The 18,441-nt window shown below is 38.6% G+C and overlaps 1 protein-coding gene across 1 annotated transcript in view; it reads left to right on the top strand.

Annotated features, from left to right (window-relative positions):
• The window catches only part of GABBR2 (gamma-aminobutyric acid (GABA) B receptor, 2), a 383,598-nt gene that overhangs the window by 70,411 nt on the left and 294,746 nt on the right, over positions 1–18,441 (top strand). The window contains exon 3 of the mRNA XM_010583585.1: positions 14,658–14,828. Coding sequence (XP_010581887.1) covers positions 14,658–14,828 — 171 coding nt within the window. The remainder of the gene's footprint in view (positions 1–14,657; positions 14,829–18,441) is intronic.

The raw sequence follows: 18,441 nt of genomic DNA, 5'->3' as shown, positions 1-18,441 counted from the left end.
ATCTGATCATTTTTATGGGATGCATTTGACCAAGTGCAGTGTAGGTGGCTGCATCTGATACAGTCACTGTAGTCTCCCATTTGTGCCTACGGTAGTGAGAAGCAGATGCTTCTAGGGAGTGATTCATCTCACCTTAAGGTTTATCCCAGGCAAGTCAACACAAGTTATGATGTACCAATATAAATCACACCAAACTTGAAGCTTTACACTGCTGTAAATACACTGGGAGGTAAAATTCCTTGTGTAGACTTAAGAAGTCTTAGAAAGCATATGCTGTCCTCTACTTACTGTTCCCTGAGGTCCAAGTGACCTGGGTTTTTCGGTGGCTGTAGACCTCTGAAGTACCTTCATTGAAGATGTGGACATGCCTGTGTTTACATGTATCAGCCCAAGTACTCACAAAGCCAGGCTTTCAGCAGATTGTAAATAAGGCCAAGATTCCTCCTGTTCACTGCATCTGTCCATGGTGTCTGTCTGTATTTTGTTTTGGTCTGTTCATTTTATTTTTTTTTTTCCCCTACAGTGTGTCTGTCTTTTTCTGTGCTCTGAACAGCACCTCTTCTGTTCTCTCTTGTCATTTGTCCATCAACCTCACGGTCTCTTATCCAGTTCTTGCGCTGTTGCTTATTTCGTGCCAGGGTTTCCTCCCCGCTTTTTATCTTCAGAGCCTTGTTTTGGAACAGGTCAAGAGGTGGTATTCAAGCTGGCCGCCTTCTGATCACTCCTTATCTGTACTCTGGGAGGTGCTTTTCTGCTCAGAGTAATCTGAATCTCTCTACAAGGGGAAAATCAGGAGTCCAGGAAGCTGGAGAATAAATAAACTATTACTATGGTAGAAACGAAAGCTAGCAATTCCAGTAACTTATGGATAGTAAGCTGGATGAATCTGATAACCAAATTAAGAAAAGAAAAAAGAAGAAAAGAATGCCCTATTAGTTTCTAGGACTTTCTGTGAACTTGCTACAAAGAGACCATATGCACATTAGGAAAAATACCTTCATTAATGTAGGTTGTTAGTGCACCTCTTGATATGTATTCTTGATAAAGCTGACATTAACTGTGGGACGTACTTCAAAATTCATAGTGAAAGTATGTTAGCATGGGGTAAAGTATAATTCCTCAGGAAAAGCCGTCCAGATCACCAATTTAATTTCTGAAATCCTCATATAAATATTAATGTTTTATATTTTCTGATCTGGAATCGCACTGATCACCTTTGTCAATGATGCTTTACATTTCCCCTGCTGTTTGTCCCATCAAGTGTTTGTCCCATGTAGAGGCAGTAAAAATAGTAGATGTGTTCACATTTGGCGGGAATATGTCAAAAAGCAGTGTTTGAAAAAGACCAAAAGAATCCAGAATAACAGATGCCAAAGCCAGTAAACTGCTAAGACCAAGTAGACAAAGCCATAAGATATGTGGTAAAAAAAAAAGACAAATATGACAACAATTTGGTCAGAACTGTTGTATAAAAATAAATGGCAATTCAGAAAACACTGGGTCACAAATGAGAGGGTTGAGAAGAGGCAAATGACTTTAAAAATTACAACTTAATCACTGCACATGAGAAGTGAGTAATAAATAATGAATTACATAAGATTGAATTAAGGAAGATGATATTTAAACCAGCCTTCCAAAACTAATAAGCACTACCAAACTCTAATGCATGTATTGAGTTTTCATATATGAGTTCCTTCTCTCAAATCAATATAACTGTTGAAATATTTAAAATTAAGCTATATTCTTAAGCGCTTTCCTGGCTCTGTGACAAAGATCAAGCACAAAGATATTCCTTGCATGTGAAAAAGTAAGTCTACGTTGGGTTTAGTACTAAATATGGATGTGGAGTGGTTTAGTTCAGGTTTTTTCTCACCTGGATGGATGTAAGTTATGGAAAATATTGTAAGAAGAGCAGATTGACGAGGACTATTTTCAGGAATAGATGGGATTGTAGTGAACAGTTTTATGGAGTAAGTGACAAAAAAGATAACAAGGTCTAGAGAAAACATTCAGCTTTCAGCCTGCAGGAAGTAGGATGATGGCAACAACTAAGGAAAAATGGTTGAGAGATCTAATTGAAGTGTGCGTAATCTTAAATGGTGTAGATAATGTTAATGCTTTCTACCCAGCATGCGTTCTAAGACCAGGGGCAAGTACTGTACTTAAAATCAAATGCAGACATAAAGAAACGCTTATTAAATTAATAGTAACTGCTGAAGTGACCTGCAAGGCATAGGTATTGAGAATAACACATTGAGGGTTACTCAGGCAACAATTAGCTGATGTCCTGGAGGCACCGGCACTGCAAGGAAATGCTCATGCTTTCTTCCACTTCCTCAGTGGCATTCGAGAGGGAATTTTTGTTTTGTAACTGTACTCAGACCAAGACTGTTTGCCATTTTTTATTTTATAAAAATAGATTATAATGCTTCGTAAGACTTTTTTTACAACCACTCCTAGTTATAGATTAGAAACCACAGAATACAGCTTTAAGTTGACAAATATTTTTGTGATTTAGGTTGTCTGAATATATCTGCATCAACATTTCCTAGTTGCATATATTACTGAAAAGTTTTGTACATGTAGTTTTCTAGCTAGAGCATCTTGTTAAAATCTGTATTGACTGCAGATAAAGAAAACCATAAAGTATGTGTGATCTTGGTTATTTCTTAGAGGAGGATCAACGACACATTTGACATTTTAATGCCAAATATATTATAATCATAATTGTGATTGGCATTTCTACTGAAGGTTTTTAGTGGCAATGTAACCCAAGTTGCCCTTGCTGCTGGGCAAGCAGTACTTATTTTGCTGGCAACATCTGTTGGCAAAGAAAGTTCCCCGATTTTTTAATCAGTTTTTATTTCATCATCTTCCCTCCAGCAAGCCTTTGATTTCTGTAGCATAACCCCTCTTTATCCATTATTAGAGATGATGCAGTTCTAAGCGACTGATGTCAGACCACTCTCTAAACACTTCTGGTGGGGTGTGACTGCAGCATGTAGCGCTGAGATATCAGAAAAGTTACAGAGCTGAAAGAAAAGGAAAATTAGCTCAGGCAGAGCGCAGAATTAGTGCTGGGGTATTGCTCCCAGGACCTGATAAAGCATCTCTGAGCTGTGCTACTCCAAGTAGAGTAAACAGCTTTATGTGTCACTACATTGCATAGCGAGGATGTCACCTGTTTTGGCTTGAAAAATCTGGGATTTCTTGCTTAGGTTTGAAACCAGAGAATGAAGAAATAAACAAACCACTAATTCATGATACAGGGCTGTGCAAAAAGTATTTTTGTAAGGATTTCAGTAAATCATGATTTAACATGATGTGCTTTATTTCTTCAGATGCTATATTTCCAGTAAAAGAAATAAAAGATGGGAAGGACAGAATTGGGACTTTATTAGGGTGTCCACTCCACAGAAGACCTGGGGAATTCTCATCTTAAATCTCACCAATGGTCCTTCTCCCCATTTCCAATAGAGTGCAAGGTTCATTTGCTCAGAAGAACAAGACACCTCCATATTGCACCATTAAGGTATCTTTGTATTGGGGAAGTTTTTCCCTCCTTTTCATCATTTAGAGGGGGAAAAATAATAAACCAGATATCTTATTTAAAATCCAAATGTAGAACAGCTGTAGTTTTAACATGTGTTAGCTGGATGAAGTCTGACAAACAAACAATACTAATAGAATGATAATAGTTTTGGGCAGCCAGCCAGGAACAGGCTGTTGCAAATAGGTCTGGAAAGAATTTTTTTTTTAATGGATTATGGCAATATAGGCTGTTTTATCAGAGGTGAAATATTTTACAAAGTTGTTGGTTTTCACTAAATTTTGAGGATAACCTGTTACAGACAAGAGACAAGCAAGCTGGGTAGTGAGAGTATGAGTGTAGGAGACTGCTTGATTTGGGATAAACAATAATGCTGTCACTGAAGCAGAGCAGGGATTTGAAGCTGAATTCTGGTATAATCCAGGCCAGTAGCCAAATGCTAAGCAAGTGAGTGTGACAGACAAAGATATACAACCCTCATTCGCAGTGCGGTTCTATTTATGAAAATGCTCAAAAGATTTTGTCTTTTATTCTGTTTGGAAATGAAAACAAATTTTGCAGCAGCTTCTGTAGAGCTGCCAATTAATTTCAATGCTTTAGTCAACCTCTAGCAGTAAGCAGAACACCTGTGTTAGGTGTAAATGATTTGTGCCTAGTATAGAGCTGAAAATATTTTCTGGAGAGTAGAAAAAACAGTTAATGATTGCCAGATTTATTCCCGTAGCTTTTTTTTTTTTTTTTTTTTGATCTGCTTCAAACTGTGACAGACCTTTTCAAATGAATGGTCAGAAGAAATATGCAATGAAAAGGAGATAGCAGTTGTTTATTTTCCATTAATAGTGAAAGAATCAAGCCTAATGCTGAATTTTGACTTTTGGATGGGGTAATCTGAGATGATTCTGCCTCATGTTCAGCTGGCTGAAACTGTAAATCATAAAGTCTCTATCAACTTGACTGGTTGCACTGTTAACCATTGAATTGAAGGACAGTCTCCATAACTCCATGATATACTTCCTTGGCACATCTCAGAAGTAAGGTGAATGCATTAGGTTTGTTAGGCAGTATTTATTAGAGCTTACAGTGGATCCCGTTACTTGGACTTGGATTTGATCTGTAACTTTTTTCTGTTCTGAACACTAACAACTATTCTGTTTTCGGTTTACCTGACATGTTGTTCTAGGAATTCCTTTAACTTATTTTTTTTCAACAAAGTTTTGAAATGTAGACTCTGGCTGGTATGAACAGATGGGTGGAAGTTTTAATCTTTGAGCCCAAGAGGCAGGTGAAGCCTGCCTAATGTCTAGATTGTTTTCTTCATTTTTTTTTCAGTAGATCTGCTACAATTTTCAGCTAGTGTTTATCCTCTCCATTCCTTGAAGACAAAAAAAACCCCTCAGCTGAGGATCAATTCAGTCACTATTCTTCAACATAACCCACAGGCTTTACGGGAGTAGAAAATTTTAACTCCAAAAGACCAAACTTGATCGTCTGGTCTGACTTCTTGCATTCAGACATCTGCAGTTCCTACCGAGTTGTGTTGGGAGTAGGTCAGGCTACCCAAGCGGGAAGCAAGCAGGACTGAATGCTCTTTCCCATTAGCTTATAGGCACGCATCTTTCAGCTAAAGTACTTCTCATATGGATTTTATTTTATCTAAACCAGTTTCTATCCTCAAAAATATTGATTCATTCAGTAGCCAGAATTGCTTCCTGAAATGTCTCCAGAGCAGCATGCAGCTGAATATCAGTCTTATTGTGATTGGATTAATTCACTGGAATGCTATCAGCGTGGAGGCGGGTGCCTTCCAACCTTGAGACCAGCTGGAAGTGCTTTTTCTGGAAACTCCCAGGTGCCAAAAGGCAGTCAGTGGAAGCAATTTCAGACACAGAATTAATGAAGGTAATGGCAGATGATATTGGGCAGGAGTATTTGGCAAAACATCTGATTTTAAAAGGAACAGTAGCTCTAATCAGATGGGTAATGTGTTACGGACGATGAAAGGGATGTTCGTCCACGAGATCCATTCTTGTCCAGTGTGTTTAATACAATGTGTATTTTCATGTTCCCATTTGGATTAGGCATCCTGCCCATGTACCAGCTAGTGAGCCATCATAGATATTCTCCCAGACTTTTATTTTGCTCTTGCAACTGTCATAATGAAAGCCCATACAGAACATTTTTTAATGATTGTTGGTTTATTTGTTATAGCACTGAAGTTTGTCCAATCCCATAAAATCTAAGTATGATGGAGTCTCCAGAGCTTTCATTCAAGTAGATATTTAAGAGTATTTATGACAGGTAAAAATGTAGCTGATTTACCACTGCTGGAAAAGCATAATTTCTTGTTAATATTTTCTTCTTTAGTCCCCATTCTTTCTTCTTTCAACTTATGTTAGTGTGTCACCTGAGCTGTTTGGGGATCAGGATTAGCGTATAGCTAGTATGGAAGATGGCCACTTTGATTCTTTGATTCCTAGGTCCAGTTCAGAACCAGCTCCTTTACTGTCTGTATACAGACACTCTTATCACCAGCAGCTGTGCAGGCAAATTGTCAAGGAACGTTATCTTTGTTTCTTGATCTTTATTACTGTGTGTTGCTTTCACCTGCTTTCAAGACCTATGCAATGCCTCCGTCAATGAAGTTGCTGCACTTAGCTTCTTATGTTGAAATATTTTCTAAATATATAGGTGTTTGTGACCATCTTTGCAATGTTATTTCCACATACTTTTTCTCTAAATCATCCATCAAAGTTGATTGGATGATACATTTTGTGCATTGGGGTGGGAAGGAGCAGTCTAGCATATCACTTTTCTACTTTACATACTACCTTGTATTTCTTAAGGTTCTGTTTATTCTTCTTCTTCATTATATATCACTATTTTCTTTTTTCAAGTACTGTTATTATATTAACATTTATTCATAACTTGACTAGAGGTAAGATCGAGTTCTGTGGTAGTTTGACTCCACATCTGGGCAAGTTGTCTTGTATAGTAAGGTTACTGCTAATCTTTAAATAGTGAGTTAACATTTAGCCTAAATCTTTATATTTTGTGTCTTTTAATATTTATTACAAAACATCAATCACCGTTCAATTAAAAATGCAATTTAATTGTTACACTTCAATCTATTCTCTGTCTCTGGGCTAAGAGTATATTGTTTCACTTGTTATGTGACATCATCTAATGCTGTCTCAAGAGTTGCAGCAGGTTAACTCTTCATTATTCATTAGTTTCCATTCTGGCCTTTCTAGCTCCTGGGACCATCAAGCCGTCACGTGCCCACACTCAAGTATTATTATTGTTGGCACAGGCTTGTCAAAGCATTAGAGCTCCTGGCAAGGCACACAAAGGAATGGTGTGTGGTGTCACAAGTACACATTGCTGCAAATTATCATCTTGCTGGGTTTCATCCTTGTTATTTTCCTATGACAAGATTCCGTATGTGCAATCCTGTACCGTTGTAAAAGTATTTTCTGTGGACCTTTCTGGCATTCTGCCTTCTTTTTGGAAATAATTATTTGCGTTTTCCTTTTTCACAGAAAATATTGCTTCCTATCTAAGCATCCATGACATGCAATCTTTAGTTATGATGATAATAAATGATATCACCTATCGACCGGATCAGCAGTTTATATCCTATTTAGCAATGTTGATCTATCAGCATATTTCAGCTGTCTAGAAAAGGTACAGGAAATACAGGTGATATCTGCCATATATAAAATACTTTCCATGAAGACTAGTTTTGTGGCAACAGGGGCAGATTTAAATTGCTAGGGATCATTAATAAAATACTTGTACAAGCCACAGTGCAAAAGCCTAGGAAAATTAAGCTAATCTCTCTGGTGCTCAATAAGCTGATTTTCCCCATTTGCAAACATGAATCAGTTGTCTTAGCAGATGACATTTTATTAAAGGGAGATTACCCTGTTACCTAAGGCACTTTTTTTTTTTTTTCCCTCCCCCCTCCAGTGTATAATACTCCATGCACACAGCGTGTAGCTTTATTTCACAGCCTTCCCCTTTCGAGAGGCAAGTGGTGAGAGTGACACCTCATTCTCAGTTTGGGATTGACAAATCTGGATGCTCTGACACCTCCTGCCAGATGTCAGGGTCCTCCTTCGAGCTGCTGGGGGGGGTTTGGTGGGAGATGCTCCTGATCCTCTAGCTGTTCCTCTCCACAGGCCACTCTGCTTTATGAGGGGAGTGTGGTTTCCTGCCCAACTGGTTTTATGGACCTACAGTAATTTTGCTAAGGGTTTCTGTTATTGGTTTACTTTAGCTAACACAGTCCTCTTAAATAAATGTGACTCCTAAACAGACCTGTTGCCTTAGATGAGGGTGACTGTTTACACCAGGGATAGTTCTGCTCTTTTATTTTTCCCAGATTTCTATACATTATTACAGTGACAAAATGTAAACAGAAATGGTTCCTAGAGATAATAAAATGACCAAACACCAGAAGACGGCTTGCCATTTCTGGTGGCTTCCCTTCCCTCTGCAGTTCTTGGGAGAGCAGAATGGCCTCAGCCTTCCAGCTTCCAAGCTCTGGACTTCTGTATGGAATATATACACTCCGTACGTAGTGTTGTTTCCAATTTTCTTTCAGCTTTCTAATATCCATCCTCCCTTACACAACTCCTAGTCTTTCCCATTGATTGCATTACTGTGGCATCCCATTTTCTTAAACAAATGTCAGAGCTTATCAATTTACCATTCCCGCTTCTGTACTGACTTTCTTTAAGAAAATGCACTGTTACTTCCTCTGAAGTAATGCTTGCTTTTTAAAGAATATGCTTGCTCTTTAACTTGAAAGCACTTTAGGTTGATGTTCTTGGTTTAATCTATCACACCTCACTTCAGCTTAATATACGGTTATAGAGCTAGCTTTTACTCCCCTTCTGCAGAATTGTTCCTTTCTACGCTTTAACTTTTTTTTTTTCATCTGCCTCTATCTAGTGTTGATCACAGGCCTTCCATGAAACTGTATGGACTTTCAACAAAACTGATGTTTTCCTGTTTCAAAAAGTATCATCTTTCTGGAGAAAATTTAATTTACCAAAACATATACGTGACCCCAAGACCTCCATAACAAAATCCTTCTGTATATTTTTCAGTTTTTCAGCAAAGTCCAACAGTTCAAATTCCCTAACCTGGCCATCTGTCATATTAGGCTGAAACATTTCTCGTAATAGTTGTGTAACATTGTCTCCCCTCCTGTCCTCTCCATTATCAAATTCTACTTTCTTTCTGAGTGTGAAGCCAAAGAAATTTCCTTGACTTCTGTGGAATAATGTTTAACTGTGTTTTTTTTTAATCTGAAAGTAAAATCTGTCTCACTGGCTTTTTCAATTTTGGATCATTTCCAAGCCTTTTTTTTTTTTTTTTTTTTTTTTGAAGTACAAAAATGTCCTACATTTTATGGCCTCAAAACTCTTTACCGTAATACACTCTTTTACACACATAGTGCTATAAGGTCCTTTCTGTATCATCTTTAATGTTTTGTTGTTTTTCTATTTCACACCGTTTCCTGAATTATTTTGCTTTGGATCCACTCCAGAACTGTTATTCGTTGCTTCCTTTCTATTAAAAAAATTAAGATAAAGCCATTAGCTGTGTTTCTGCTCTGCTTCTCCATTGCTAGCAAGGAAGCACAACTGCTCAGCTCACTCTTGAGCCAGCCCTGTATTTACCTTTCAAACAGAAGAATCTGCAGGACTACAGATCTGCGTCTAAGCATACTGCAAAATGTCAGGACAACCTACAGAGTTACAATTATACTGGTGCAGTTACATCTCACTAACTAGATCTGATTTCCAGGTACGCAGATCACAGCCTTGAGATCTGGGCTCTGCAGAAGTTGGTGGAACTTTTGGCACTGACTTCAGTGGGGTTGGGATTTCATCTGAAAGACTGGCTTGCGGCCAGCCTAGATGGACCTCTCCAGTTAGCTGTGCTTTTGCTCTCACGTGGTCTGTGTGGTATATTACATGGAGAACACCACAGTAAGCTCAACATTGCCTGAGTAAATGAACTTCAGGTGACATACTTGAAAGTCCTTTTGCACTGATTCCTTTCATACTGACTGTGTGTATGAACATTATTGGTTTTCGTTAACATGTGCAGACAAAATGCATTCTGATGAAACTCTGTTAACCATAATCCATTTATAAAGTGATCACACAAGCAATAGGAATAATTTAAAAAGTCAGAAACCTTGCATTTTAGCTGTTAGATAAAGTCATTTTAAAATTTGATCAGACTTCATTGTGGTATTAAGGCAGCAGAACTTTTACTAAATTATGGCTTTTATAAAGAAATAAGCATTTGGGTTTTTAATACCTTGCCCTATTCGGTTCTCATTTTGTACTATAGTTAATATTCTTACTTGAATGGTGAAAGTTACCTTATTTTCCATTTAAAAGTCTTAAACTGTTTCATCTTTGAAATCTGTGAGTCATAGATTTTGTATGTTTCCCTACATACACTCATTTTAACTTCAGAAGCAGTTGCGCACAAATTGTATCAAATTGTAAGCAGATATTCTAAAGAAAGATTTCTCAGGGATAGCCTGAGAAATCACTTCAGTTTTTCTTACAGTATTCAAACTGATATATATATTATATATATGTTTTATTTTTTTTTTTTTTTTTTTTTTTTAGATCTACAAACACATATGCACAGAGCCTGTTTGCGTGTGCACACACACACAAACACCACACACACAGTTATGATATATCACCTGGTATATGTCCACCGTGTCCTGCATTTTATACCAATTTGAAACAAACTTTTTCCTTGTCTTGCATCCCTTGAAGTTTGGCTTTTGGCCATCACCTTTAGCAGTTATGTAGAATAATTTTCTGTGAAAGAACGACATCATACACCACAGAGGCATTTATTGCTGAGTTATAATCCCACTTATAACTTTATCTCTCAGTCTTCCTGTACGCAGAGAGGCAGCTATGTAACACCTATAACAAATTTTTTTTAGCAATGCATGAATATGTATGCTCTGAAAATACAGTAATAAAAAAAATAGTACTTTTGTGGTTTGCAGAGTTACATGAGCAGTAGGATTGCCATTGATCCAGATATTTTTTACTAAATAACTACAAGTTATAAAAAGAAATTCCTGTAACAAAAAGCAGAAGCAGATCTCTATGGCTTTCAGTCCTGTAGAATGAAGTGAAGAAACTATGAAAAGTTTGCCTTTCAATGGTGTTTTGGGTTTGTGCAGTGGGGTTTTGGTAGCGGGGGAGGGGCTGCAGGGCCGGCTCCTGTGAGAAGCTGCTAGAAGCTTCCCCGGCTCCAGGTCAGCCCCGCTGCTGGCCCAGGCCGAGCCCCTCAGCGATGGCGGTAGCGCCTCTGGGAGAACAGATTTCAGAAGGGGAACCTGCAGTGAGTCGAGGGATTGGGATGTGAGAGGAACCCCTCTGTGGATACCGAGGTCAGTGAGGGAGGAGGGGATGCCCCTGCAGCCCGTGGTGAGACGGCAGGCTGTCCCCCCCCAGCCCAGGGAGCTGGATGCCCCCCCAAGATGGCCGTGACTCCATAGGAAAGCCCGCACTGGAGCAGTCTGTGACTGAAGATCAGCCCGTGGAAAGGATCCACGCCGGGGAAGTTCATGAAGGACTGCAGCCTGTGGGAAGGACCCAGGTTGGAGAAGTTCATGGAGAACTGTCTCCTGTGGGAGGGACCCCACAGTGGAGCAGGGGAAGAGTGAGGAGTCCTCCCCCTGAGGAGGAAGGAGCGGCAGAAACAACGTGTGAGGAACCGACCCCAACCCCCATTCCACGTCCCCCTGTGCTGCTGGGGGGGGGAGGGAGAGAAACTGGGAGCGGAGTTGAGCCGGGAAGGAGGGAGGGGTGGATGGAAGGTATTTTAAGATTTGGGGTTTACTTCTCATTATCTTGTTTTGATTTGATTGGTAGTAAATTAAATCGATTTTGTTTCTTCCCCAAGTTGAGCCTGTCTTTTTGCCCATGACCATAAGTGGTGAGAGATCCCTCCCTGTCCTTGTCCCAACCCATGAGCGTTTCTTTGTATTTTCTCCTCATCATCCCACCGGGGCCAGGGGGGAGCAGTGAGTGAGCAGCTGTGTGGCGGTTTTTTACCGGCTGGGCCTAAACCACAACAAATAGATTCAAGTTTCAAATCAGCCATGAATAAACAACTCTAGCCCTAAAATACAGAGGATTTATGTTCAGTTAACAAGGGCTGTACCATCTCAATGCATATGTCGGTGGACTGTGTTGTGGTCTAACTTGTTTTATCACAAACATTGAAGTTCTTGTTATGAATATTTTCATGATATTTCTACATAGCCATGCTATATCACATACTTTTCCAGTACATTGTGTCAATTTATTTATTAACATGATCTTTTTGTTACTGCTTTTTAAAATATAATGAGCTTTTTCTTCTTCCTATTCCCTCCTTGTCCCTCTCAAAACAGAATATTGAGTGCTGGTGATTGTTGGGTTCCGTTCATTGCATGTCCCCAAACTCTCATAGGGATGATTTTGTGAGAAGTTAAATATTTTCAATGACTTAACTTTTGTGAGAAAGAAGGGGAAAGGACTGACATAACTATTTCAGGTTATTCGTCCATCTCTCATGAGTGTCTTATTAAAATGACAAAAAGTGATGCAGAATGAGAGCAACCATGGCATATGTGATGCTTAAAGAAAGGCCTCTGAACATATCCTACATTCCAAGAACTGTTTGAGCATGAGATTTTCCCATTTTATATTTTAATAAAACCTTTCTTCAAAAAATAAAAAAAGAAGAGCAATTGTCTTTTGTAATTCAGGTGTCATTAGTATTAAACATAAACCTGGATTCATCTCATCTCACTTTACATGGCTGAGAAATCTAAGTTATGAGTCTTCTTCATCTTTCTTTAATCAATGAAGAGAGGTAAGGTTTTGCTTCATTGTTTCCCAAGGAAATTTGGGCAATTAGGATACTAATTTAGATTCTTTATTTAAGTCACTAAAACGTCAAAGGATGGATCTGAATTGCCTTGCTTATATCACAGTTCTTCATCCTAAAGCCAGCTCACCTCTATAGAGATGCTCCTCACTACTAAGGATTTTTGTACTTCTGGTGAGAAAAATTTACCGTCCATCTGTGAACCTGGTTTAGTTGAACGTTGCTGATGTTGCTTGTCACTACTGTTACTTCAGCATTGCTCTTTACTTCTTTTTCTTAAGGATCAATCAAATTACATTCGATCCAAAACCATAATAACTTGAAAAGTAAGTCCTTTGCAGTCACCAGGCTGCAAGCAGCCAGGCTGCTGAGAGGCATTCCTCTTCATGCTGGATTTCTAAAGTCAAATTTTCTCTCTTTGTCAGTCAGAGGTACAGGTCCTTATTTCCACTTTCATTGTGCAGTGGATGCATGATGTTCAGCATTACAAGGCTAGACAGAAAGCTGGCTAGGTCTACCTGGCAGACCTTCATTCTTTTTCCCTTGAAAACAGCTCTTCGCAAACTCATTGCTGATTACTAAATGTTATGAAGTTCTAAGTGAGCCAACCAATATGGTTTTGGAAAATCAAGTTGACAATTTCACAGTACTGCATAGTGTACTTTTTTCATAAAATCTAATAAAAGAACAGTTGCTACATTAAAAATGTTTTACCTTAGAATTACATGGTAGTACAAGGTCTTAAAAAATATTCTCTACCAGCTGCCTGGTGAAGAGAAAGAATCTTCTATTTTGGAATGGTATAGTGTAAACTGTCCAGTTATGCACACTTTAAGTTGTTTGGATCTCAGGCATTTTAATTAGGAAAACAAACTATATTTAGGCAGCTATAGCAATGCAATATGTTCTTTGTGAGTCTAAAATCAGACAGAGAATGAGTCCTGTCTCTGTCAGGCTAAATCTAGATTTTATAAACACTGGGAGAAGGTTAGAACTGTTATTTCATATTAAACTTGTCTATTCTGAATTTCAAAAAAGGGTATCTAGCCCAAATATACAGAATTCTTGATGGAAGAAAGTGTGAACTTAATACTGTGGTTGGATGTACTTATACAGACTTGAATTCACCTATATTTTCTGTTCCTCTATTGAGTTTGAAAGACTTAACATAACTGTATTAGGGAGCTTATTTTTCAACCGTCAAACAAGTTTGCATTAAATCAGTACTTTAAAAAAACGCCTCAACTGCTATGCATGGCTGGAAAAAAAGCTTGAGAAACACATTCCTAGCAACCTAAAAAATACTGGAGTGAATGACCTCAAGTATCTTTGGAATAGGAGCATTTTCAAAAACTGAATATGCAGGCATTGCCATCATAACGTTGCCTGAAAATAATTCACAAAAATATGCTGCCATTTAACTTGGGCAGAAGAATTCAGGGAAGTTTTCTGGTTTGGGGTTTTGAGTTTTGTGTGTGTGTGTGTTAAAAGGTTTCCTCTCGTCTTTTATTATAAGCATTCTCAAACCATGTACAAATTCTGCTGTTTTCAGATGTGTAGAATTAGCCACTGAGTCCCCTTTGATAACACAGATCACAGGGGGCTGCTTCAGGGAAGGAAACAGGGAGCCAGGTAAACTTCTGAGCTGCAGCCTTGGCTGCCATAATTATTTTCTCGTTTTTTGCTACCTAGAGCTGTTTTATTACCTGAAGATAGGAAGAAGTGCTACTAGAGGTTCACCCTCTAATTTAAAGTTATATAAGAGTTTGAGAAAATCCCCTTGGAGGTATTCTCAACTTTTATGAAGAGAACATAGAAGGAAGTTGCTGGGGAATTCATCACAGAGATTTACTCCCTGAGAGCTTCTTGCTCTGCGCAATGTGTAAGATTCATGATCTCAAATAGAGGATTTTACACCGCTGACTTTGAAGATTTCCTAGTTTAATTTTGTAGCAGGTGGTTTATAGAGCTAAGGTATTTAAAAAATCCCTTTAAAAGTAAATGAGTGAATGATGCTGGTAGGACTTCCAGGCTGTATAATGATGGAAATTATCTACATGACCACAATGTGTAAATTGTGTCTTGTTGTACTGAGAAGAGTAAAGTTTTTCTTCTGGCTGCTAGGTGACTTATGGTGACTTTCATCTTTTTGTTGTTTGATTTTTTTTTTCAGCTTTCATTTGCAGCAACAACCCCAGAGTTGGCTGATAAGAAAAAATATCCTTATTTCTTCCGGACAGTGCCATCTGATAATGCAGTGAATCCAGCAATTCTGAAATTACTCAAATATTATCAGTGGAAGAGAGTAGGAACTTTAACCCAGGATGTACAAAGGTTTTCTGAGGTAAGATTTTCATAATTTCCAGTACATAAAGAGAGCTACTAATACCAGACTTCCAAGGAGCTAGTTCCTCCATTAATAGCAATTAATTAAAAAGAAACAGACCCACTGTTTCAGTCTTGTTTGGATTTGTCTTACTGGGTCACATTTGCTGTACTGAATAAACTTAATTCCCTTCTGGCGTTTATTTGACTGTCTGTAGTAAAAACTACCCAAGGTTTCCCTTGTCTGGTTTTTACACCCAAGATCATTGCACCCAAGTGCAAAAAAAATCACATTTTTTTTGTAGCAAAGGTTCCTTTACACTCTTTGACTTGCCACAGTGTATGATTTTGAAGGAGGCTTATATCCTGACAGTGGTTCACTTAAAAGAAAGAATAAATCTCATTTCATCGTGTTCCTTTTGTTCTCTGATTTACTATAAGCAATGGTCTGAACAGTGTGAACATTGAGGGACAAAATCTGGTAAGTCTGTGGCTTAAAATATTGGAGATGCTTACTGATACAGAAGTGACTGAAGCCCCCAGAGCTGATAAGATCACATACTATGCACCATACAAATCTTCTGAGTTTCACTCTGAGCAACATTTTGGTCATAGAAATTTCAATAAAGTATGGGCCAAGTGCCTTAAGCATGGTTTGAACAATAGAGTAGTTAAAACATTCTCTAAGTAATTAATCAGGGCAAGACAAGGGAAAGAGTTGGCCCATTAATTGACAGAGAGGCAAAACTAATAGAGGCATGCCAGTTTCATGTGTTTTTTTTTTTCTCCTTCCTCAGCATTCATTAAAAAAAAGGCTGACTGTGTTCTGAAGACTAGCATAATTAAAACTACTGAAGAGGAGTAAGAACAGGTTCAAGTCTGCTTAGATGAGTCAGATGTTTTCAAATTGTCTGGCACAATTAATTCACTATGGAGTACTCAAGAAATCTTAGAGTCTTCCCTTATGAGCTTTGAGAATTAAAGGATAAAAAATAAGTGAATTGTAGGGGGAGGGAAGAAACCTTTGTGTCTGTCTTTCCAAAAAACCACATAAAGACCCAGGGAATTATAGACCAGTCAGGCTAAATTTAATTCCTGGAAAGGCACTTGAGCAGATAATCTGTTTGGAATCACCCAGAAGATAAAAAGATGCTAAACAGTGGCCAAAATGGATTTGTCCAGAATAAATCATGTAAAGCAATCTAATTTCCCTTGATGACAAGATAATAGGTCTCGAGGAGATGGGGTAGGTGATTAAGTGTGATGTTTTATGACTTACAAAAATGTTAAAGGTGTTGCTAAAGAAAAGTAGGGAAACTTAATCTTGAGGAAGATACTGTAGGAGCAGTCTCCAAACAATATTCCTGCCACCAAGGTTAACTGACATCAGATCAGTTGAATATTTGTTTTTAAAACAAATACTGAAGCAAAAAGTCACCAAAAAGTATGATATGCTTTATCCTTCTCTAGCTTGGAATTATAATTTCAAAGAATAGTTATCAGTGATTCACTGTCAAACTAGAAGGATGAGATTCTGTGAAGTGGTTTTCTCTAGAACGAGATAAGGTTTTCTCTAGACAGTGGGATAGAGAAAATGTTTATTAAATCTGCAGTTGATACCTACCTGGGAAAAGCTGCAGCATATTGCAGAGGACAGAATTAAGTTTCAGAATGATCTTGACAAGTAGAGAAAGGTTTCAATATAAATAATATGTAAGTAAAAAAGTGCAAAATGGCTATCTAGGCAGTAGGTCTCCAGAGAAAGATACAGGAAGCACTACAATGAACCACAAACTGGGGAGGGGTCAAGGAGGTGAAACTGCTTGTCCTACTGTAAAAAGTACAAAAGAAGCAAACAGCTCTCATTTCACCACCCCTGATGTAATGCAATATTGACACTTAAGACGGAGTAAACTTCAACACTACTTAGTGCTCGTTAGACATAAGTTGGAACATCAGGTCTAGTGTCATCTTCAAGAAGGAAGTAGATCAGAGTTGCTTATAAAGAAGTTCAGTAATCTAGAAACATGTTTTATGAGAAAGATTAGAGGTGGAAAACAGTGGAATAGACTGGGTAGGTTATTGAACCTTCATCGTGTAGGGTTTGTTAAGACAAGACTAAAAAACACAACATAGGGATTCTTGGTTTTCCTTTGGGACAGAGGGATGGACTTCCATGTCTGTCACGGTCGCTTAAGAAATGTTAAAACTGCGGCTTTCAGGGTTTTGCTAGAGTGCTACACTTGAGTTCAAAGTCTTTCCGTTTCTCTTGAAAGATAAGCAACAACCTTCTGTGTCAGACTGCAAACTGAATTTAGTGTGATTCATTAAAGCCTTCAGGTAATGCACGATCCAGTTAAAACTTCTGTGAATTCAGGTGATTTTTATAGACCATGCTGAGTCCTGAGTCTTTGAAATTTAATTAGAGCTCCATCCTTCCTTTTTCAGCTCCGTGCAGAGTGTCTCCCTTCCCTGTGCAGACAGCGAAAGCACAGGAAAAACTGGAGGAAATAATTAATTGGCTGTCCGGGAGCAGTGAGGGATGGGAGCCACCAGCAGCAGAGGGGGAGAACGTGCGATGGCCGGGCAGAGCCCAGCTCCACTGCAAGGGAGGAGGGCAGGCCCAGAGGTCAAGGCCAGGCTCAGCCAAGGGTGCAGACCATCAGGCAAGTAAGTCCATGGTGATGAGGCAGGTCCAAGGCCAAGCTGGGAAATGAATCCGCCTGTCAGGGTCAGGTCTAGTGATTGCTGGGCAGGTCCATGGCAGAGACTGAAGACACAGAACTAAAGGTGTGTGTGGGTGGAGGTCCCAGAGGAGGGACCATTAAGGCCTGGTAGTGACCTCCGGGTACTAGTATAAGTCTATACATCCACTGAAACCATAATTTTCCCTCTAAAGGAACATCAGGCATAACTATCCTTCTAACATTTTTTGAAAGTGACGAAATTGTTGAATAGCGTCTAAAACATCTCTTTGTTGTAAAATGTCACTGAGTTCAGGATGTCATTCTTCTTTTCTATACTGAAAATGCATTACAAGCCACTAGACCAGAAGTAACTGAATGTCATCTCTGTTTACTCTCATATAAAATAAAATAAGGGGAAATAAATTAATGGGGTCTTTAGAGAAGCCTGTGTAGTAACTCAGGTGGTTTTACTCTAAGCAGCAAGACAGAGCAATTCCCTCTCTCATTTTTCCATCTCCCAGAGAGACTGTGTCAGTTTGACAGGTTTCTTTTTTTTTTTTTTAAATCTAGAACAATTTGCATATCTATATTAATTTCCTCCAGTTGTCCTTCCACCTAAACACATGTGGGGATAGATACTGCCTTCTTGTTCATGTTATATAGAGAAGACTTCATACCCATATAGTTTAGTCAACAGTAACTCAATTGCATCTCTTCAGCTGCCATCTAACTTCTGGGTTTTGGGCTGATCACTTTTTTCTTTAGCTGGATCACTCTCTCCTGTCTCTTTGCAGTTTGTACTATGATCTTATATCCTGATAATTAAAGCTGACCTAACATGTCCACAAGTTAGTTGCCCCTGAAAGTCATAAAGTTGTTTTTTCGGTTTACCTTGCCTTGTAATTAGACAGTTGTCTCAGTTGCTTAGATTATCAGTCTTACTCC

The sequence above is a fragment of the Haliaeetus leucocephalus genome, unplaced genomic scaffold (assembly GCF_000737465.1).
Source record: "Haliaeetus leucocephalus isolate CR32 unplaced genomic scaffold, Haliaeetus_leucocephalus-4.0 Scaffold915, whole genome shotgun sequence".
Classification (NCBI taxonomy): domain Eukaryota; kingdom Metazoa; phylum Chordata; class Aves; order Accipitriformes; family Accipitridae; genus Haliaeetus; species Haliaeetus leucocephalus.
The sequence above is the reverse complement of the archived record's forward strand: the minus strand, read 5'-3'. Positions and strand labels throughout refer to the sequence as shown.